Below are 24,696 nucleotides of genomic sequence, written 5' to 3'. Positions count from 1 at the left end.
TCTCACAAATACAACTTGAGTGAAAAGTCAAGTTTCAGTAAGCAACATACAGCATGATGCCGCATACAGAAAGTGCAAAAAACGCACGAAAAAATACTACATGCTGCTACTTACAAACGTAGAAACATTATAAATAGAAAGGAATGACAACACCAAATTGCAGTCAGTGACCCTGGAGCAGGAAGTGATTTGGAGGGAATATTAAGGAGGTTTAACAGCATTGGCCATGTTTGTTCTTACATAGTATGCAGGTCCCTGCTGTTCATTTCATTATTTTTCAAAGTTTTGTGTATGTTGGAAGAGTGGCATAATAAATAAACAGCTGTTTTAAAATGAAGAATAATCAATGGAAGAAAGCAGTAAGATGTATATTTCCAAAATTATTACAGGCAAATACAAGAAAAAAACTATCTAGCTATAGATATGAAAAGGGGAAAAACATGACTAGTAAAACCACAAAGCATAGTATCTAGAACAATGTCATAGATATCAGTTACTGCAAAATCAAAATCTAACCATACCTAATTTGAGGAAAAAACAAAACATTCCACCTCACAACCCAAAGATAACTACTGTTAGATTATTATTATTTTTAATAATAATTATTATTATTATTTTCCTGCGGCATGCGGGATCTTAGTTCCCTGACCAGGGATTGAACCCGGGCCTCAGCAGTTAAAGCGCCAAGTCCTAACCACTGGACCGTCAGGGAATTCCCACTGTTAGATATTTTTTAAAAGGACAAAACATTCATATAGGATCACTGAAAGTAACGGGATAAGTAGAGCTCTACCAGGCAAATTCTGACAAAAAGAAGAAAACAATAGAAACATAATAATACAAAATAGAATTCAAAGCATTCACAGGAAAAAGGGATATTTTAAGTTGATAAAAAGCACACCAAGCAGATGTCCTAAACCATTATGTGCTGGACAACATAACTTCAAAAATATATACTGCAAACACTTTAGAAATGTAAGGAGAAAATGTCCAATCAATAATCATAATGGGAAATTTTTACATACCTCTGTCAGAAATCAAGTGAACAAAGGGACCAAAATAACATAAGAAACTCAATTTAGATGGAGACAGAATTTTATACCCAAATAACAGAGAATATACATTTTTTCCAGACTCAAAACATTGATAAAATCAAATATTGATAATTAATCAAATATTGGGTGTTTTATGAAGACATAAATCTTCAAAAAATCCCCAAAGTTCAAATCTTACAGGTCACATATACTGCTTGCTATACAAGGGAACAGAAATTAACAACCAAATACTGATCAAAAGCAAAAACATCAATGGCCTGCCTGCTTGAAATCTAAAAAAAAAAAAGATTTAAGCCTCTTATGCCTTGTAATTGGTCCTGGGAATTTATCCTTAGAAGATAATTTAAAATATGGGGAAAATCATATGAACAAAGATATTACTCCTGGAACTATTCATATGGCAAAAATTATGAGTAATCTAAATGTCTAATAATAGGGAAATATTTAAGTATATTATGGTACATTCATTTGATGGAATGTTACACAGTCATTTAATTACTGATATGAATACTGTCACAATATAGAAAATCCATATGGTAAGGTGAAGAAAGTAATCAGGATTCAAAATACGCAGCCAGAAATGGTCAATTAAGAGTGGACAAGATATAAATGGTCAGCATGTACGAAACTACAATTCAAGAGATAAGGCGTGAAGATTAAATTGAGAAATCACTTATCCCACTATCAAGCTGTCAAAAGATTTTTAAGAAATAAACTCTTTAATGGTCAAGGTACAAATACTCAAGCATTCTCCTACACAACTGTTGAGAATTTATATAAATTGGTACAATCTTTCTGCAGTTCTTTTTGATAATATGTACAAAAATTTGAGTAAACCTTTTGACATACAAATTCCACCTTTAGGAATCTGTCTTTAAAAAAAAGACTTTTAACATGGGCAAAGGTACAGTTACCAGAATGTTCTCACTATGTTATTTAAAATAGTGAAAAATAATAATAACCTAAATGTCTAAAAATTAGAGATCAAACAGATAAAATATGATATAGCCATACTATGTCACATTATATAATGTTTTAAAATGATATAAAATATATTTATTGACAGGTTAACACTCACAATATGCTATGTGAAGAAAAGCAAAACACAAGGCATATGTAGTATGATTCCACTTTTGTTGTATATATTTGAATGGCTCCTCTCCCCTGACATTTTCTAATTGTAAACAATGAAATGCATTACTCATGTAAGAAAAAAGTTATTGAACTATGCAGATAAGAAAAAAATTAAGAAAAAATTTAAAACCTTCTAGAAGAATGTTAGGGCAATGGTATGCCGGCTCTTTTGTCTTTTGTAAATTCTCTGCAATGTTCTTATGTACTTTTACTACTGAAAACACTTTAAAAATTAACAGGGAAACCAACACTGATTTGTAAGCCCACCCTCAGGGAGAATATGGAATTGGCTCTGCCCCTCCTGCTTCCCTGCATCGCCCATTCCCTTCTGTAAGTGCAGACATATTTCTCCTCATTTCTCTAGGGAAGGCTCTTGGTGACCTTGTGTACCAATCAAGAGTTCAGTGAGCACAGAAAGGAGCTCATGCCAAGCTGCCAGCAGAGCCTCTGTGACTCCCCAGCCATCACTCACTGAGCTATAAAAAGACTGGCTGGGAGAAGGGAGGTGCTGGCCCTGAGGCCCACCGCTGGGCCTCTCCGGGTTTCCACTCCCTCATCTGTTACAGGGGATGGTCTCTGAGGTGGCCTTGTTCAAACTTTCTGATCCTAGGTGCAAGTAGGAAACAGAGCCGGCAATAACCAAGGGAGACTTGGAAATCCACACATCTGTACCCACAAAGAGCTATCAAAATTGAAGGAGATCAAACAGAAGTCATGCTAAACTATGTGAAATCATGGTTTCATTTGGATTAAGTATCTGCATTTCACCAAATGCCTCCACTCACTCTGTAATCTCTATTCACATCGCTGAGCTGCCAATAATTATTAGGGAGGCCCATTCGCTTGTATTCTTCACTGAGATCGATCAGCATCCAGCCTTGTTCCCTTTCTTCTCTATCCAGCTTGGGGTTGAATGAAAAGCAGTATAACTCCTCATATTTCACTGCAAAAAAAGAAAAGGGGAGAATAAAGCCAAATCAAGCCAAGTCAAAGCCAGAATCAAATTTTCCCAAATGCATTCTGTCTGGGCTGGAGAGGCCAGCCTAGCTCCTCACCCCTCAGGGCTCTCCCAGGGGTACCCTGTCTCTGAGGTGGGTTCACCCACCTCTTCCCAACAACGACAAGACCTCAGGACAACTGAACTCAACTTTGCAAGAACTTCTTTTCTTTCAGGAGCATGGCCTTCCCCATCTTGTTTTTTTTTTGAGTTGCTTTTGAAAGCGAATATATTTTCAGACCACATAAAATATGGAGATTAAAAAGTAATTAAGAATATATGTGTACTTACAATAGCTAAGACACAGAAGTAACCTAAGTGTCCATCAACAGATGAATGGATAAAGAAGATGTGAGATATATATATGTGTGTGTGTGTGTATATATATATATAAAATAGAGTATTACTCAGCCATAAGAAAGAATGAAATATTGCCATTTGCAGCAACATGGATGGACCTAGAGATTACCATACTAAGTGAAGTAAGTCAGACAGAGAAAGACAAATATATGATATCACTTTTATGTGAATTCTAAAAAATAATACAAATTAACTTATTTATAAACAGAAACAGACATAGAAAACAAGCTTATGGTTACCAAAGGCGAAGGGGGGGGTGCAGAAATTAGGAGTATGGGATTAACAGATACACACCACTATATATAAAATAAACAATAAGGATTTACTGTATAGCACAGGGAACCATATTCAATATCTTGTAATAAGCTATAATGGAAAAGAATCTGAAAAAGAATATATATGCATAACTTTGCTGAACTCCTGAAACAAACACAATATTGTAAATCGACTATAGTTCAATTTTAAAAGAAAAGAAAAAAAAAAAAGAACATATATATTCCTTAGAAAACCAGAACTCAAATTTGTTTATGTATGTCGAGCTCAAATTTGGGATGGCCTCTCAGAGATACACAGAGGTCAGGCCACTGCCATGTTCTGAAGCTCAAACAGTGTTAAATGACAAAACAGTTGAAAAAACTGTGGAATACATTTAAATGTTTGCACTTGAAACACTTGAACTTTTAACAACTACACAAATGTCATAATTGTACTGTTCATACAGTATTTACAGGATTCATTAAAAAATATCCATTCATAGTACATGGCACCCTGTTCATGAGGGGCAAGTTGAAGGATGTGTGATGACAGACTTCTTTCCGTTGTGCCAGGGCATCTCTGACTTCATGCATCACCTTTTATGCTTGTGAGGCCAGGCCCAACAGCTATCCCCAGCAAGATCAAGGATTTGGTTTTCTTGCTCTGGCCTTGCCACATTGAGGGAAGCAACTAGGCCAGCGCTGTCCAACAGAAATACAGTGTAAGCCACGTATGTCATGTAAAATGTCCTTGTAGCCACATTAAAATCGTAAAAAGAAAGTGAAATCAATTTTCACAAAATATTTTATTTAGCCCAGTATACCCAAAATATCGTTCAACATATACGGAATACAACACGTATTAATATTTTATACATTTTGCTTTGTACTGTCTTTGAAATTCCATGTGTATTTCTCACCAAACAGCACATCCTGGTTCAGACCAGCCACATTTTAAGCCCTCGATAGCCCCGTGTGGCTAGGAGCTACCTACTGGACAGTGCAAATCAAAGCATTTCTGGTGATAATAAATCGTGGTTGATACTCAGTGAACCCTTGTTTCATTCCAGATTCTGTTCTGATTAAATGTACTGACCCATATAGTAAGCATCATGACAGGTCTCCTTGCACAGATGAGAAATCTGAGGCAAAGGGATGTTTTGCAGCATCCCCAAGGTCAGACAGCTAGGAGGTAGGGAGTCTGGTTTTCACCACCAGGCACTCTGCCCCCCCCACAAGGCAGACCCTTCTGTCTTCTCCCCAGATGGGCCGCTTTTGTATATTTTCTTTCCAACCATCCCCCTAATCTTTTTTTTTTTCCAACAGAATTCTTTCTCCTTACAGTTTTCTTAGATCATCCCATTTGTTCCTTCATCTGTCAATGGCGTTCAGTGTGGACACTTTAATGCTCCTAAATGTGTGTCTGGAGGCCCAACAAAGCATCTCACCACCAGCAAAAGGCCGCAAAAATACACAGGCAGCCTAAGGTCAAAACTCAAGTTTCCAGCTTCTTTTGATTACTACTGAAATGACTCATCTACAAGGATGATAAGATAAGGGTCATATTTTAAGTACCAGACTTTTGAATTAGACATGCACTCTTTCTTGTAAAAAAGAAGCAAGAAGACTGGGGTTTATCAGTGAGATAAGCTATGTCTATTTCAGTCTCTCTCGATGTTATATTTCTAAATTTGAAAATTGAGCATACTGATATTTCAACAAAGAAAATGCACACATACAGGTACATGCACACACACACACACACACACACACACACACACAGCACAGACACTTCCAGTAAAAACGGTTTCTTGTCATCTTAGCCAATTGAGCAGACAGCATATAAAATTGACATCCTGTTCTGGGAACGGTCGGCTCGACACCGACATATGTTTTCCATCTCTAAGTACCATTTTCATGACTCAGGCTTCTGATATCATAATGTTAACCACAAATGCAATTTGTTTAAGATGCCAAAAGAATCTCTTGAGAAAGCCTCAGTTCCTTCAGTGAAAGAAGATCTAAGGAAGATGGGGTAATAATGGAAGTTAAATTCCATTTGCTAAATGCCTACAAATAGGTTTAAAGGTAGAAGAAGAAAACCATTCTATGACTACTGATAGTTTTCTAGGTATGGGCTCATTCTTGCTGTCATTGGGAAGAGGTGAGGAAACTGCACATAAATTAATGCAAGAATAACTTGTCACCTACATTAAGAAGATCACTCTTGAATTGGGAGACATCAGAATGGGTTGCCACTGAAATAATGAAATTTTCTCTTTCAGTTATTTTTAAGGAAAAGGGTGATCAACCATACCTTTGGCCCAATTTACCTAAAATTCTACATGCGGGCAGAGAAACACATTTTTGTCAGTCAAAGCTCAGTCTTGCTAATGTGGGCAAGCTTCTTACCCAGAGGCCAGCCCAGGAGAAGCCCTCAGCTAAGAACTGCCTACTCTGAGAAATTAAAAAATACCATTAACAAAGATGTAAATTTTACTGAATATTTCCCATCCATAATGTTTTGTTCCCCTCATCTCCATCTCTTGCAAAATACATAGCAGAATGTTTAATAATCAGCATTATTAAGATAAGTTAAGTAAGGTAGGTATATTAAAACCAACAACAACCAAAGTAGGGCTTTGAGAAATCTCCGGTCTTTACAGAATCTGAACTGAGAGAAAATACTTATGTGCTCTGAGAAGGCCAAATCCCTGATTTTCCACCCACTCTTAAAACAAACACGTTAAATACTCCACTGGCTTTTCACATCGCAAAGTCTAGGCCATCACATCCAACATAAAATGCCTTTTGCTGCTCGTGGCCTGGCACCTTCAACAGGGGATGCATTGAAGGCTTCGCCCCTTGGGGCCTCATGACTCGGAGGACACAAGAGCTCCTCCAACAAGAAGCAAACCCTCAGCATGCCTTTGGACGGGGGGAGTAAACTGAATGTGCACCTCTAATTAAAAAAATTTTCAGAAAAACTTATGTGGAAATCATTCTAGCACTTACTTTATTTACCTACCTAAATCATATAATTGCTAAACAAGGGCAGACTTCTATTTAGAAAGAAAAATGGCAATTTCTCAAATACTACATTAAACTAAGAATGAGTAGCATTTTGTCTATGGTTCTAAGAAGGCCAAGTCAGTGTTTCAGGACTAAGTAGAGGGCATGAGCTCCACTCAAGCACAGAGACACACAGATGGGACTGACTTTATCTTATTTTAGCATCATTGTTCAGCGCACGCCTTAACACAGGGAAGCATGTGTGGCTGCAATCGATTGGATACCTACTGCTCTCATCAACTCCTTCCCGCTCAGATAATCCCACTTTCTACTCCTGGAGAAGATATAGGCCATCAAGTGGAAACTCTTTCAACCTGGAAGCACCAAGCCTACAAATGGCCTTGTCTCGGCCATCTAACCTCTGCTCCTTCCTCCCATAAGAAAGGAAAGGGTGTTCATTCCACCAAATAAGAGAGCCTTCGGGAAGAACAAAGCAGTTAGGAAAACAGAAAAAAAAACCATGGGGGCATTCTCTCTTATTATTGACTAACTGGGAAAAACCGAAGGTAATTTATACTAAAATCAAAAGTACTTTAAAAATCGAAAGGAAACCTGTAACAACCAATGTAAAACCTGAATAATACAATTACATTATTGATTGTTATGCAAATTTTTAAAAAATCGAAAGGAAACACACACGTGAATTAGCATCAGCACAATGTGAAGGATGAGGTAGGAAAGGGAAAAGTCACCAGCAGTCACTGGAAGGACACAGAGGTTTTAGAACCCAAAGTAAGGAAAGTTAAATTGCTCTACACGCCCTAATGAATTCAGGCAACTGAAAATAAACGTAGTTGAAAAACCATTTAAAGAGGGGTGAGAAGATAACACAGCTATTAATTGGATTTTGCATATTAAAAAAAAAATGAGAACTTTCTTGTCTATTTTGAACAAACAAGTGCTCGAATTAAACATCAGGATTGTGGAAGCTAACACTTAGGAAAAAAGGGCTACTGGACCCAGAGATCAGTATCATCAATAAAAAGGAAATTGTTACTGTAAAAATTGCTTGAGTGGCACTGACTTAGATAAGAACAGTAAAAAGTTAAATTAAGCGAATTAGACTATATCAATCCTGAGATTTTTAAAAATCACAGTAAACATGCTGAAGAATTAGGGACTAAGATGGGCTGAAAAAATACTGCAATTTAATAAAAAATGAGAAAATAAACAAAAGAGATGGCTTAAATATTAAAGGGCCCAAGAACACTACAGAGGGAAAGATAATTGATAACAAAAAAATAAACAGCAGGAGGCTAATTAGAGGGAGAAGAAAAGAAAGAACATGGGAAAGATGGAAGCCCTCTGAGAAATAGGGGTCTTCAAATCAGAAAAATGTGTAACCTTATTAGTACATCAGATCTACAGCATTAATTTATTTTCTCATTTGGGCCACAGCCCTATTTTAACTTATTTCTTTACAAAGAATTAAAGAGCTTACTGGATTTGGCTACGTTATTTTTTTGCTGGGATCTTTTAGAGTCCATGACCAAATTCTGACCAATCTGAATTCATATGAAAGACAAACCAATAAAATCTAGACAAATTTTTTAGTCATTTGATTTACCCTTATCCCAGAAATCGTAATTCAGTGAAGACAGACTCTCAAGAGCTTTGAAGCTATCTCCTTCATAGGCCTTGACTGAAATGGACTCCCAAACATTTCTTCTTTTGTTAAAAAAAAAAAAAGTGTCCTCTATAGGACCTTAGCTGTGCCCATAAGGGGAGGTGAAAACACATGATTTGTGTTGGTGACCAACCACAATAACCCCCGAGATGGATACTGTGTTGCTGGAATTCAAAGTCATTTCCCCACCAAACACACACACACACACACACACACACACCCCTCTTCTGAAATACCTTGAGGAGTGCAAAGGTGTAATTTGTAAAAGGTCCTGGGATGGTCTGAGAAGCCACCCCACTCCTGGTGGAAACTCCCTCCACCTTGCCTCACCTCCACCCAGATTCAACACCCTGCTTCCAAGGTGACAGGCTGTAATATGCCCTAATTTTAGCACTGCCTTTAGCATTAAACTGTGAAGCTGCTTGGATTCTTTTTCCTCTTCCCATACTCATTAAAGTACTATGTTTTACATAAACCGGCATTTCTAATTCCAATGTTTCACAATGCTGGTGGCTTTTTAAAAAATCTTCTAAGGTAATGGCTTTAATTCAATTAATGACTATAATTTCTTTCTTTGGTCTCTGGCTACAGCTAATACTGAACTCCCAAAACTTCATCTTTAAGAAAAAGTGTATATTTTTAAAAGCAGGGGAACACAGTGATTTTCCTCCCTGGGGACCCTCGCAATGTGAATCTGGGCACACACTGTCATCTGGGGCCAGAGCCCTCACCGCCACTGTGATCTGCTCTTCCAGTGCCTCAGCCCTTTCCCAGTTCTCTGGGCTATTCCTAAATCCCATTAATCCGGTCAGAGCACATTTATCATCCGGTACATCCATTAATCAGTGACACAGAAACTGCTGGCGCGCAATTCCCCTCGCATTCTCTGCTACATGCAACCTCACGTACATCTTCCCAGAACTTCTGTTCCAATTATAGTGCGCCCTCCAAAAAGTTCAACTGCTTTTCTGGCTAACTCGGCAGTTCTTTTCAACACACTGAGATGAAAAAGCCTCAACGGGCTGACTTGAAAGGGGAGCAAAGTCAAGACAAAATGATCAGATTCTGACGTTCCCATCATGTAACTTCAGCTCTTAGCTCTCAACGGACAATACAGTCGTATCATAAGAATCTGAGGACCCAACCAAATGCTTTGAAGAGTTTACAATCAAACTTCTTGTCCTGAATCAAAAAGCATTTAGTAAAGTAACTATAAGCGCATGTCCTATCTCCCTTATTAATGACTTCTGGGTAAACACTACCATGGATGTTACTGTTATACAAATGACCTCCTTTCACTGTATACTTCCAAGACACTGAACAAAGGAACCCCACAGTTCACACAAGCCACATACACAAGAAACACCTGTGTAGATTTTCATACATTTATAGCATAGTAAGCTATAAATTTCTTAGACTTAAAGCATAATAAGCTATAATTCTAAAGACCCTAAGATGAGGGATACATAACCAGAGAGTAACTGATAGCATATATTTTTCAAATCAGCCATTCCTTCCACGACACTTAAGGAGGTTTTGTTTAGGAGAATCAACATATACATACCCCGAACATTCACTGATGCTAACAAAGGTCTAGTTATGCCAACCTTGGGAAATACATATTACTATCAAAAAGCAACAGAAACCAAACCTTAAAAGCCCCCAAATAGGGAAAACTGCACTAGACCTGTTTGATATCAATGTTTTCCACACAAAACAATTTGTGGGTTTTGTCTTAGGGCTCAGTCAAGGTGGCTTGACTACCACAGTATCAGAAGGGCATACTTTGGGATGACTTCACCCCGAAAGTGAAGCACAATTATAACCCCCTCCAAGATAAAAACTATGAATAATGAAAGAAGCTCATACAGTAACTCAGACAGAGGCCCCCTCGCAAAAGACAAGGAACTCTATCAGTCAGATTTCTTGGCCTCATCTGAAGGCTGGGATAATTCCTAAAGTACTGTAATTATGAAGTATTCTCCATATTTCTTCAACACAATCTGTGAATGTCTTAAGAGTGGGTCCCACGCTGAATGCCGAGCCGCTCTGCCCTACCTGGCCTTGCAAGGCGGAGGAGAGAGATGTAAACGTCATGGCAGTCCCTTTCCTGAGGGATGACGAGCTGTAAGAGCTGAAAGTTCTTGCAGCGAACGAGCAGAGGGCACCCAGTAGCCGTTGTCGCCTGTTTCTCGATGGTGGAAATCTGACTGTGAAGAATCTACCACCAAAAGTTAATGTGGGTAAACTAAGCACAAATAACAGATACACAGGACAAAAAGTAACACAGATCTCTGAGCCACACACATAGACAAGAAACACTCCCTGACCTTCAGCTGGCTTGCACTCAGATGACAAGAACCTATGTGTTTGGGGTAGGAGCCAACTGTCTGAATTTATCATTTTATTTTTCAATGCCAAGCTTTCTGATATCCAAGCTAATTATATGAAGCAAACTATTCAGCATACAATCCTGCACAGGTCCAGGTAAGGGAACATTTGGGCCGTCAAATGTTGAAATGCACTGAGTAGCTAAAATTAAATAAGGTCATGAGAAATTAGTAAAATAAACCTTGCAATCAACAAAAGTTAGAGACAGCTCCGCTGGGAGGTGCCACCATGCTCCTTAATTCCACATGGAATGCTCTCAAGTTCAACAGCAACGTGAGATTATTGTTCTCGAAGCTCTTGGTGGTCAGGCAGGCTGCAGAAGAGATTTATTTGAAAGGAAATCATGCTGAAGTGCTCTGGCGTTTCAGGAGGGTCTCTCTCTGCTCAGCCCTCAGTGGCAATGCTTCATTCTTTAAATTCCTCTCCACTAAGTAGTGCCTGCCACCTTCTGCTGAAAAGATAAAGTCTATAGACTACAGAAAAGGCAAAATCTACAACTCAGGGACTCTGGTTCTGGTCATAATGTCATGGCTGGGTGGCTATATAAAATAAGAACTATCTAATGGTCTCATTATTATGTAGCAGAAATACCCGATGATGGGACTGTTCCCTAGATTTTTTTTTCTTTTTTAAATTATGAGAAAACTGCGGACAACATAATAAAATGACTAAATGGCCTGCATTACAGGATGCTACAAATAAAGTGGATTGCAAATAAAGCACTGTGTAGATGCTGTATCTGGTACACTAACATTACTGAATCTCTACTTGACAGCTGTGACACGCAGCACTTATAGCTCTGGCTATTTCTATGTCTATCTTTGATGATGTTCAAATAATTAGTGCTTAAAATGAGTACATAGATCAAGTGGATGTGACCCTTTACAGAAAAAAGGAAAAACCCACGTTCCAAAAAGAGTCCTCTGAACATCCAAACGCCAAATCCCACCCTCCTCACCCTGAGGACAAACAAAAAAATAGAGGCTCAAAACTTGTTACTTAAAACAATGGAAAACACATAAAGCCAACAATAAGGAATGCATACCCATGTTTCTTTCCTTGTGTCAGGTGCATTTTCCACAAATATGACATGAGTAGCCGTCAAATACAAAGTACCAAGGGCTGCCTTTTTAGAAGATATTCCATCTACCAAGCGGACATTTTCAACCTAGAGAAATCAATGTGACAGGGTCATAGTAGAGCAAAAAAGCTAGTCACAAAAAACAATCAGTAAGTAATCTCGAGCTTAATCCAAATATGATTTTGAAAATTCTCCCAATAATAAAAACCAAAACTTGCCCTCTTAATTAGATCTCACAATGATTCTGTATATCAAAAGATAAAAATTCACCAATTCCTTAAGTATAACCTTAAATGTACCACAAAAGAGTTATAGACCCTATTTTTTTTTTAAGATCTTTATTGGAGTATAATTGCTTTACAATGTTGTGTTAGTTTCTGCTGTTTAACAAAGTGAATCAGCCATATGCATATACATGTCCCCATATCCCCTCCCTCTTGCATCTCTCTCCCACCCTCCCTTTCCCACCCCTCTAGGTGGTCACAAAGCACCGAGCTGATCTCCCTGTGCTATGCGGCTGCTTCCCACTAGCTATCTAGTCTACATTTGGTAGTGTATATATGTCCATGCCACTCTCTCACTTCGTCCCAGCTTACCCTTCCCCCTCCCCATGTATAGATCCTATTCTTTAAGAATACCCTTTCTGTGTTTTAAATAGGTCAACATTTTTACTTCACTGTAATTATGTAATTTTAAGGCAGGAAGCATACGCATGAAAGTTGAGTTTACACATTAACTATATATGAATAACATTCTATTAAAAAAATAATGTATTTTCCTATGTGTTTCTCAGTTGTAGAAATGGCCCCAAGGTTATCTGCTTCCATATAAATTAGTAGGAGCAAAAAGTATCAGAAGATGTTCTGCATGCTTACCAAGAAAATCTACCAAATTAAGATGCTAATATTTATAATAAAATCTTTCTAATAAATAGAATTCTCACCCCTGAGCTAAAATTCAAACTGCTACAGGAGACTTCTGGAAACAACTTTTATCAAGCATACATCTCTGAAATGTAGAGTAATTTCAAGAATATGTGCATCGGGATCATTTCAATATGAAATGTAAAGGAAATGACAAGACAGTTTCTACCAGGCAAACGAAAAAAGCAGCAACGACGACTCCAATAAGGCAGAGCCACCCCGAACACTCGATGAACATTCTAGTAAGGATGGCAGTGCTTAGCAATGCTACTTACTACTGCCAAGGATCAACCGTCTACAAAAAGACACTGGCTCAACCCTCATTCCTCAAATCAGGATGCTGACTTGCTTCCATGAGGCAGCTGAGAGGCTAGTGAATCACATGTGCTCCATTCTTTAGTCTAATATAGAAGCTGTTGTGCTGATGCAGTTGGAGAGCCCAAGGCTTCTCAACCGCTCCAGGAAGCCCTGCGGGGACAGTTGACTGAATGGACAGCCCTCAGGATCGTCAGGACAACTCCAAGGGCAAACATCACTCCACACGTTCCACTGCCTCAGTTTCCTCTGAGCCCTTAGAACCAAACCAGCCTTCTGGGAATAGTACTTGAGGGTCTTGTCCCACTTCTTCCCAATTTCCAGGGATCTAATGAGGCAAATAAAGAATTAGGTATTTACTATATTTGGGGGGCATACAATTTATGCAGGGGGTGGCTGCATCATTCCTGAGGCCTTGTGAATGTCTATGTGTATCAAGAATGGTCATTCAACAGCAGTGTTCTTAACCTACCAGCTTATGGTTTTAAAAAATACTTCTTTTGTTACTACAGTCCTCCACATTCTTTCACATGGTTATTCATCAGTCTGTCTCTTTCATAAATGGTCCTCACATCATTGGTTTACTTTCATACCAGGTGGTCATCATTTCTTATGCATTCATGAAAACTGTTTATATAGTAAGGATAGTAGCCTATGGCTTAATTTTTATTTGTATGTTTTATAACTGCCTCTTTACCAAACTCTTTTACCAGTTCTAATAATTTTTTCACTAAAGTCTCTTGGATGTTCTGAGTAGACAGGAATATTTTCTGTAATAATTTCTCTCTTCCTTTCCAATATTTATACCTTCATTCCCCTTGTTTAATGGCATTAACTAGAACCTTCAGAATAACAGTAAATAACAGTGGTAACAACACTCTTGTGTTGCTTTTCATTGGTTTAATAACAGTTTTATTGAGATAGAATTCAGATACCATACAATTCATCCATTAAAAGTATACGACTCAATGCTTTTTAGTATATTCATAGCATTGTGTAGATCATTGTGCAACCACTACTACCGTCAATGTTAAAGCATTTTCATCACCCGAGAAGGAAACCCTGTTCCCAGCAGCAGTCAGCCCTCTTTCCCCACTAACCGCCTCAGCACCGGGCAACCATCCATCTACTTTCTGTCTCTATGGATTTGCCTATTCTGGACATTTCATACGAACTGAATCGTACAGTCTGTTGTACTTTGTGACTGGTTTATTTCACTTAGCATCATGTTTTCAATCCGTGTTTCAATCAAAGTTCATCCATTTGTAGAATGTGTCAGTACTTCATTTATTTTTACTGTCAAAAATATTCCATTATATGGATATACCACATTTTTATTTATTTGTCAGTTGATGGACATTAGGGTTGTTTCTACCTTTTGGTTATTTTTTTTTTTAATTATTTATTTATTTATTTATTTTTGGCTGTGTTGGGTCTTCGTTTCTGTGCGAGGGCTTTCTCTACTTGCGGTGAGCGGGGGCCTCTCTTCATCGCGGTGCGCGGGCCTCTCACTATCACGGCCTCTCTCGTTGCGGAGCACAGGCTCCAGACGCGCAGGCTCAGTAGTTGTGGCTCACGGGCCTAGTTGCTCCACGGCATGTGGGATCTTCCCAGACCAGGACTCGAACCCGTGTCCCCTGCATTGGCAGGCAGATTGTCAACCACTGCGCCACCAGGGAAGCCCTGGTTATTATTAATAATGCTGCTATGAACATTCTTATACAAGTTTTTTCTCATACAAGTTTTTATGACGACATACGTTGGGTGTATATATACCTAGGAGTGGAATTGTGCCGGTTCATATGTAACTCTTTGTTTAACCTTTTGAGGAACTCCCAGACTATTTTCCAAATCCAAAGTGGCTGTACCATTTTACATTCCCACCACCAATCTATAAGGGTTCTAATTTCTCCATGTCTTTGCCAACAGTTGTTAAATAATTTCTTTTTTTTGATCATAGCCATCCTAGTAGGTATGAGATAGTATCTTGTGACTTTTAGTTGCATTTCCCTAATGGTTAATGGTTAACATCTTTTCATGTACACATCTGTTTTTAATGGGAACACTTCCTATATTTTACCCTTGAGTTTGATGTTGATTTTTTTAAAAATCACAAAGTGGAAGTGACCTACTCCTAGTTTAATAAGAGTTTTGATTTTTGAAAATGAGGAATGAACATCATGCCTTTTAAATATATATTTGGATGAATATTTACTTTTTAGTTTAGTCCTGTGCTATTAATAATAGTAATAGATTTCTTAATCCTTAAAGAAGTCTTGGATCTTGGTATATGACCAACTTGGAATCAGTGTGTTAATGTTTCAATATTCCTTATATTTTATCTGCTATAATTGTTTTATTCTTGTTTTCCTTTTTGGTTTCTTTGCATCTATGCTTTTAAGAAATCATCACAGTTAAAATTACATAAATTAATTAGGAAGCTTTCAACATACAAATTATTTAGTATTTGAAACAAATATGGGCACTTCTTCATACAGAAACAATACTTTAATAATTCATTCAATTTTTTGTGCAATTATAGATCTGTTCAATGTTTCTATTTTTTACTAAATCTCATTTTGACATCTATTTTCTTTTCAAATTATCTTCTTATTGCCGATTTTCAAATTCTTTACAATCTTTTAATTCTTGTCTGTGGGTAAATCCCTCTCTCCTTACCCCTTCTCTCATTCCTAATATTGTGAACTATGTTCTTATTTCTTTGTGATTAGATATGCATATGTTTTTCTTCTAAGTAACAGGTCTTGGATTTATCAACTTAATTTTTCTCTTTTCCAATCGTTACTTTCTGCTTGTGTTTGTTAATAAATGTTTTAACATGCTTTCCTTGAGTATATCATGTGGTTTTTGTTTCTTTGTTCATTTTAATTTTTTTTATAATTTTTTTTTTTTCTTTTTGGCTGTGCCATGAGGCATGTGGGATCTTAGTTCTCCGACCAGGGATCAAACCTGCGTCACCTGCCATGGAAGCGTGGAGTCTTAACCACTGGACCACCAGGGAAGTCCCTCTTTGCTCATTTTTAAATTCTTGGGTTTAATAGCTCATCAATTTTCATTCTTTTTGATTAATAACAAGCTTTAAGTCCAATCATTTTCCTCCAGGTAAATCTTTGGCTGCATCTTATGAGTTTTGTTTGCAATATTATCATTCTTATTACTTTCTAGATAGTTTATAACTGCAGTTTTTATTTCTTCTTTGACCCAAGAGTTTTTAAAGAGAATATTTTTCAATTCCCACGCGATCGGATTATGGTATTTAAATTTTTGTCATTAAACATTCTATTTTGAAGTGACTATGAGAAAGATATCATGGAAGAGACTGTGGGAGGAGAAAAGCAAGGGGATATATTATTTTTAGGACATTTTTATGGGGAAAAACTCATTTGCATGCTGAAATGTGCCTAGCTAAATTAACCAGAGGTCCAGGGTTGATATACCAATTAAAAATATCTAAAAGCAGAATGTAAATAATTTTCTCTGCACTTAGAACCAATGAAACAAAACTTTATTAGGGTAACCACATTGAACATAAGATAGTATTTTGAAGCCAAAGTATTTAGTATGAATTATTCTCCCTATGGAAGTGAAGAAAGCTATACCACTTAGATTATTTTTAGAAAACCTCAGTGGAACAGAACAATGTTTGCAGATGGTGGTAGGTTAGAACACTTAATGAGATTTTTCCATGTCTTTTTGTTAACTTTGGATGCTGCTGCAGGAAAATTACATTTCAAGATCTGGCAATCGTTCTCACAGGTCTCACAGCTGTCAAAAGTAATGCTGAAGGAGAGGGAGGGAAAAAATAAAAAACAATGAGGGAAACACCAACAGCATGATTTCCCAGTGATGTAATAAAAGAAATGAGTAATAAAAATTAAAATCCTGTTATCTGAGAAATTCTGTGAAGATGGGGAGCACTGTGCAGGGACCACCACGTGGTTTACACTAAGACAGCCAGAACATTCTTGACTGTGATACTAGAGTCAGTCAATTCTAGAAAAAATGAAATAAATCTCAAGAGTTTGGGCGCCATCATGAAGACCCATTGGTTCAATAACTCTGCCTCACTGTTGGGCTAACTTAATTCTACCTCATCTACACACGTAATAAACTATATGGTAATAAGGCTTCTTTCATACTTGGAGAGATAATGACTCTTAGGAAACCACCAGCTTCTTTTTTTTCTTTTTATAAATTTATTTTATTTATTTATTTTTGGCTGCATTGGGTCTTCGTTGCTGCGCACAGGCTTTCTCTAGTTGTGGCGAGTGGGGCTACTCTTCGTTGCAGTGTGTGGGCTTCTCATTGCAGTGGCTTCTCTTGTTGTGGAGCACGGGCTCCAGGCTCGCGGGCTTCTGTAGTTGTGGTACGCGGGTTCAGTAGTTGTGGCGCACGGGCTTAGCTGCTCCACAGCATGTGGGATCTTCCTGGACCAGGTCTTGAACCCGTGTCCCCTGCATTGGCAGGTGGATTCTTAACCAGTGCACCACCAGGGAAGCCCAGGAAACCACCAGCTTCTTAAGACAAAGTTATTGCAATTCATTTGCATGTTCCTGGGAACACCATGCTTAAGACACACTTGGCATTCGTGCGCTGCAAATGGCAATTCATCTATGCAAAAGATATTACACTATTATCATTAACTCTTGAGTGTACATTTTTCACTTTCTGACATTTCCAAAAATGGAATGTATCTTATGATTAATGTGGTAAGAAGCCACTGTGGCATTTAACTGGCAGCACTTTTTTTTCTTTCTCTGTGGTAAATAAAATCTCAGTGCATCTTACAGTCACTGATGCCTTAGGTTTGCTGAAATGCAGTTAAGTTTTTAGTCACTGGCATATAAATTATATTTGAAATCATGGAACTGAAAAAGAGGTTACCTCGGGAGAGCATGCAGAGTGACAAGAGGAAAGATCTGAGGGCATCCAACATTTAAAGCTCTGAGGGAAGAGGAGGAATCAGAAAAGCAAACCTGAAGGAATGGCCAGTTAGGAGGAAAATCCGGAGAGCGTGCTGTCAGGGGAGAGGGTGCAGAGGGAGTGGTTAAAAAGGAGAATGTTTATGCCGAATGCTGCTGAGAAATCAAGTAAGGCAAGAACTGTAAAATGCCCGTTGGACTCAGCAACACGGAAGATGCAGAAGGGGTCGTGGGAGCCCTGGGATCAGAAGCCATAAGACAACGGCTGGAGGAGTGAACTCATCAGAGCTGAGAAAGTGGAGATTCTACTCTTTGTGGAAGTGAGGGCAGAAGCCAGAGCTGGGAACCTGACCACTCAAACTCCATCCCGGAGCAGCAAAAGACCAAAGCATGCAAAGAGCTTTCCAGAAGCAACAGGCACGTCAAGACAAAGAAGCCTACGAGCGTTGCCAACCAGGGGGCTTCTCACACTGTGATGCACACAGGAAATAAAATAACTCCCATTCGGAGGAAACTGTGAGAAACACGTTTTAAAGGATTAGAAAAAGGAGATGAGGAACACTGGGCAAGGATGTGTTTATCCTGCTTGTACTGAAATCTCCCCAGTCCTACAAAGCTTCTCCTCCAGCTTTTAAAACTGGTCTTTTTAAAAATTAAGAAACATGCTTATTTATGCAATGTTTAAAGATTCAGAAATACAGAAGAAGGAAAGAAAATCACCCTAGTCCCATAATTGAAACACAAGCACTGGGACTTCCCTGGGCGCAGTGGTTAAGAATCCGCCTGCCAATGCAGGGGACACGGGTTCGATCCCTGGTCCAGGAAGATCCCACATGCCGCGGAACAACTAAGCCCGTGGGCCACAATTACTGAGCCTGCACTCTAGAGCCCGTGAGCCGCAACTACTGAGCCCACGTGCCACAGCACCTGAAGCCCACACGCCTAGAGCCCGTGCTCTGCAACAAGAGAAGCGACCGCAATGAGAAGCCCACTCACCACAACGAAGACCCAACTCAGCCAAAAATAAATAAATAAAATAAATTTTTTAAAAAACCATAAGCACTGTGAATCTTTTGGTGTATTTTAGAAAATATTTATACCTTATTTTAAGCATTTTTTGATTACGTGGCAAAGTGCCAGGGGAAAGAAACCCAGGGATGGGGAGGAAAAATCTAATCTCTGCCTTTGCTTTACTGAACCTTTCCTTTGCCCCAAATCTTCAGGAGAGTAGGTTGTATACCATACTGCCTTGATGGGTTGGACAAGGGCTGTGTAATTAAGTAAGAGGCGGGTTTTAATACAACACAGCTGAGTCATGGACCAGAGGTGCCTAAATGGATGGTGAAACAATCTATAACCTGAACTAATTCAGTGGGAGCAGATTATGCTAGAGGAGACTGTGCAAATGCAAACATCCGAGGGAACCGGCAGAAATTCTGGGAAGAGCGTTGGAATTCTGAAGGGAATAGAATGGAGGTGTTCAAAATAACTACCAACATGGCATGGGTCAGGCCAATCCCAGCCGTCAGTTGGCTTATGTAAAAATTACCAAAATAATAATAATAAAAACAACAATTAAACATTTTTGGAGAATTTACTCTCTGCCATGCACTGTGCTGTCACTGCATATCTGACCCTCAGTTAATCCCCACAATAACCCCATGAGTTAGGTCCTCACATAATCCTCATTTCACTGTTACGTTTAGTGACCCGACAAATCTTCCCAGGTCACACAAGCAGTACATGGGAAGGCTCAGCTTGGAGCTAAGGGCTATCCAGCTCCAAAGGCCAAGCTCACAGGTCACCGAGGCTGTGGACCCTGGTGAATGCCTATGAGGTCATTCTAGTTCTGTTACCCAAAATTAATATGTTTAGGATAACCAGTTAACAATTATTTTAAGCAACTTTATACATGAAATTAGTATTTGAAAACAGAATGCTGGGACTTCCCTGATGGCACAGTGGTTAAGAATCCGCCTGCCAATACAGGGGACACGGATTCGAGCCCTGGTCCGGGAAGATCCCACATGCCGCGGAGCAACTAAGCCCGTGCGCCACAACTACTGAGCCTGCGCTCTAGAGCCCGTGACCCACAACTAGTGAGCCCGAGCGCCTAGAGCCCATGCTCCACAACAAGAGAAGCCACCGCAATGAGAAGCCCATGTACCGCAATGAAGAGTAGCCCCTGCTAGGCGCAACTAGAGAAAGCCCGCCTGCAGCAACAAAGACCCAACGCAGCCAAAAATTAATTAATTAATTAATTAATTTTTTTAAAAAAACAATGATTTAGGAGAAAATTATATTGTAAAACTATATTCACAAACCACTATGGGAACATTCTTCTTTGAGATAAACCCAAAGACAAAAGGCCTGGGAATGGGCTACGGGAACCCGAATGTTGGCACGAGGAGACGTTCAGGATTCTCAGAACCAAAAGAAAGAACAGTAAACATCCAATTCCACTCAACAAAATGCCTTTGTGTAGCACGGTGTTAGGTTCTGGGAAGAACAGAAGGCTGAATAGGATGCAGTCTTTGTCCATCCTGAAGAATCTTACAGACTCAATGGAGAAGGCTGTGCCCCAGTTTAATAGCCTTTTCATTCCCATCCCTGCTCTGCTGAGGTTAGATTGAGGGGAAAAAAGCTTTCATCAGCTTTTCTAGGCCGAGGCTGAAAAGCCTCAGTGAAAACACGGGGCCCCTCCACGGCACTGCCAGGCCTGAAACAGGACACAAGTACGGCTGGGTCCTTCCCCCATCCATCACAGGGAGACACAGCCTCTCCTCAGCCATTCTCCATTGCACCACCTTCTAATTTCAATCTAAATAGAACAGAAGTCTTTACTTTCTACCCTGCAGGTTGCATACTGGACTACTGAACATTTTGGGATTCTAGAATCATCTCTGACTATCTGGAAAAGAAAAGCTGCTCTGTAGGACAGGGAGTCCGAAGTGCAGTGTAGGGTTACCTTTTAATGAAAGAAAGGAAAATGAATGGCACTGACCACCGGTTTTGCTTGGGCTGCAGATGAGTCCTCTAACCCGTATAAAGTAGGCTGAGGGTCACGGCCAGGCATCCGGGGGAAGAGATCCAGAGGCTGCCGAACAGGGAGAAATCAAAATGTCTGCAGCGGCCAAAACCGAAGACAAGTTTATGTTCTAATCTAAGAAAAGCAACTAGATAAATAGTTTGTCGTGCTAAATTTGGTATCATGACATTTTCTAAGTCCAGCAACATGAAAAGTAAAATATTTGTCTGCGAGTCAGGAGGCCTCGACTCTGGTTCTGGTTCTGGTTTTGAAAGGGAACCGTTGGGTGCAGGCAGCTGAGCGACTCTGTCTGGGTTCTGACTCCTGAAAAGGACCTACAGGTATTTAATGCCTTCCCACCACACTTGCACAGGTTAACTCAGAGGTGCTTCAGAGAGACGTCAGAAAACCCAGAAAACAGCAGTTGTGAAAATACACACGATAATGACTCAATACTAAATCTCAAGAAATTTAGCCCCTCCGTACTGTGGTTGGCCAACAAAGCTCTCGCGATTTCCCAAGGAAAGGAAGCACCAGCCTCGGCCACAGCACATGCCACAACACTCTCTGAAAGCGGCCCAGGGGCTGCACTGCAGCCCGGTGTTCGGGGCCCAACGGAGGGAAGCCCCCGAGGACAGAGCCCGGCCTCAGGTATCCACAGTCTCGGGCACGGAGGCTGTGCTGGCTTCAAACAGCGCCCACTACCTGCTCACTCACTCACTAACTGCTGAGAATCACAAACAGGCCAATCCAGGCCTTTTCCAGAAAAGCTGAAGGTAAAGAAGGAAGCACCGTTGAGGAAGATTCCTCTCAACTTCTCCCTTGAGCAGAAGGGACGAAAGAAGGAAGGGTAATAACAACAACAACATCACATTAACGGAGCAACTGCTGAGTGGCAGGTGTTGTACTAAGTGTTGTCCGCACACTATTTCTAACCCTGGCTGAAAACTAGACATAGTGGTCCCACTGAACGAATGATAAAATACACATGCAGCCTGTAGACCTACTGCCCAAGGCCCCTCAGCTAGAAAGCGGCAGAGCCAGATTTCAGACCAGAAGTGTCTGACGCCCACACCCGTTCCCTAGATGTGCCCCCATACTTTACCCCCTCGGTCCAAGCTTAACGTTGTAAATCCTCCATTTTCCCTAAAATTTCAATGACAGAGTTACACGGTTAACATGTAAAAAGTTCTGACTAAAGCTAAAGCACTGATAACTCGGTGTAGAGCATTAAGTTAAAATGGCCACGTTAACGCCGTCTATTCACTTCACTGGTCTGGAGGGGTGCATGCCCGCCATGGTACTGAGGTGGCCTGGAGAGCCTGGCTCCCACGTGGTCCCAGGACCTGCTGGCCAGAGTCATGACAGGTGCTCTGGCCTGTTTCACGTCATAAGGTGCCATGACCTTCTGGCAGCAGGAGAACCATGTCAGCAATCAAGGTGCACTTCTCACCAGCCACGCATCAATTATAGAAATGCTTCATTTATGGTAGGTGTCCCTGTGGCACTAAGTAGGATTACTTTTTTAATAAATCTATTTATTTTATTTATTTATTTTTGGCTGCATCGGGTCTTCGTTGCTGTGCGCGGGCTTTCTCTCGTTGCGGCAAGCGGGGGCTACTCTTCGTTGCGGTGTATGGGCTTCTCGTTGCAGTGGCTTCTCTTGTTGTGGAGCACAGGCTCTAGGCACACGGGCTTCAGTAGTTGTGGCACGAGGGCTCAGTAGCTGTGGCTTGTGGGCTTAGTTGTTCCATGGCATGTGGGATCTTCCCGGACCAGGGATCGAACCCATGTCCCCTACATTGGCAGGTGGATTCTTAACCAATGCGCCACCAGGGAAGGACAAGTAGGATGTTTTAAGTTTGAACGCAGAGCTCCTGGACAATGAATGATTTCACCTGCGAGTAACTACACGTGTGAGAGAGAAAGAGAAAAGGCGTCCATCTCTGTAGTTATGAATAAACAGTAATTACTGACAAACAAGTTCATCACAGAGACTTCAGAGATTCCATTCTTGCTCCCACTGAATGCTCACCTCGTGTCTGTGATTCCATTTCCCCTGTTACAGTAGTGGTAACGACAGAGTTTGCAAAAAAGATGGGCTACTCAATGATAGTTGCAGAATATTTTGACATAGATGAAGAAAAAAGTGAAGCAATAAAACATTCTTCAGACCACTTGGAATTGTCATAATCTCTTATAATAGGGAAAAAAAGCATCTGATTTTTCCAATTTAAAAAGAAGTACTTTCAATACTGTATTGTATATTTGAAAGTTGCTAAGCGAGTATATCTTAAAAATTCTCATCACAAGAAAAAAACTGTTAACTATATGAGGTGATGAGTGCTAACACTGTGGTAACCATTTTGCAATATACACATATATCAAATCATTATACTGCATACCTTAAACCAATACAATGTTCTATGTCAATTATATCTCAATAAAACTGGAAAAATAAAATCACATGGTAGGGAATTCCCTGGCGGTCCAGCAGTTAAGACTTCGCCTTCTAATGCAGGGGGTGTGGTTGGATCCCTGGTCGGGGAGCTAAGATCCCACGTGCCTCACGGCCAAAAAACCAAAACATAAAACAGACGCAATATTGTAACAAATTCAATAAAGACTTTAAAAATGATCCACATCAAAAAAATAAAAATCACATGATAAAATGTTATAATAAACTTGTTTGCAAAAAAAATTTTAATTAAAGAAATTAAGAGATACACGTTTTTCCTAGTTGCATAAAGTTGCTTGAACTCATAAAAGGGGGTAGTCAGGGACTTCCCTGGTGGCGCAGTGGTTAAAAATCCGCCTGCCAATGCAGGGGACATGGGTTCGAGCCCTGGTCCGGGAAGATCCCACATGCCGCGGAGCAACTAAGCCCGTGTGCCACAACTACTGAGCCTGCGCTCTAGAGCCCGTGAGCCACAACTACTGAGCCCTCGCGCCAACTACTGAAGCCCACACGCCTAGAGCCCATGCTCCGCAACAAGAGAAGCCACAGCCATGAGAAGCCCACGCACCGCAGTGAAGAGTAGCCCCCGCTCGCCGCAACTAGAGAAAGCCCACGCGCAGCAACGAAGACCCAACGCAGCCAAAAATAGGTAAATAAATAAATTTATTTTTAAAAAAACGGGGGTAGTCAGGAAGCTTCAGGAGTCTTCTAATCCAGCCGTTTGGTAGAAAAATCAGAAACACCAATCCTTCTCCCAAAAGGCAGATTTAATCTGTTTAAAACTATAAAACTAATGAAAGTCTTTTCCCAGGACCATTTTATTCAGAGGTCAGATATTGGAGAAGAAATGAGGGAAAGGCAAAAATCACAAAGCACAATCCAAGAAAATATATGGCATGTAACCAGAAGAAATACTTAAGACATCCTGCCCTTCATAAAATTTATAAAATATCTTTGACATAACACAGAGAGAGATGCGGGTAGGATACATACATTCAGACTGCATGAAAATAATCCTATTTTCAAGCTGCCTGAAAAATTAAGTCTTTTAAAAATGT

At 39.9% G+C, this 24,696-nt stretch overlaps 1 protein-coding gene across 3 annotated transcripts in view; it reads right to left on the bottom strand.

Annotated features, from left to right (window-relative positions):
• MTMR7 (myotubularin related protein 7) overlaps positions 1–24,696 on the bottom strand; it is a 93,935-nt gene that overhangs the window by 45,115 nt on the left and 24,124 nt on the right. The window contains exons 2-4 of one of the 3 annotated variants that reach the window (XM_061177592.1): positions 11,936–12,058; positions 10,558–10,720; positions 2,975–3,132 (exon numbers count right to left, since the gene is read on the bottom strand). In XM_061177592.1, the coding sequence (XP_061033575.1) occupies positions 2,975–3,132; positions 10,558–10,720; positions 11,936–12,058 (444 nt within the window). Of the gene's footprint in view, positions 1–2,974; positions 3,133–10,557; positions 10,721–11,935; positions 12,059–24,696 lie in introns of those variants that run through there. The other 2 variants (XM_061177593.1, XM_061177594.1) reach the window with 2 other exon arrangements.

This window comes from Eubalaena glacialis, chromosome 20 (assembly GCF_028564815.1).
Source record: "Eubalaena glacialis isolate mEubGla1 chromosome 20, mEubGla1.1.hap2.+ XY, whole genome shotgun sequence".
NCBI lineage: Eukaryota > Metazoa > Chordata > Mammalia > Artiodactyla > Balaenidae > Eubalaena > Eubalaena glacialis.
Note: the sequence above shows the minus strand (reverse complement) of the source record. Positions and strands in the feature narration are given on the sequence as shown.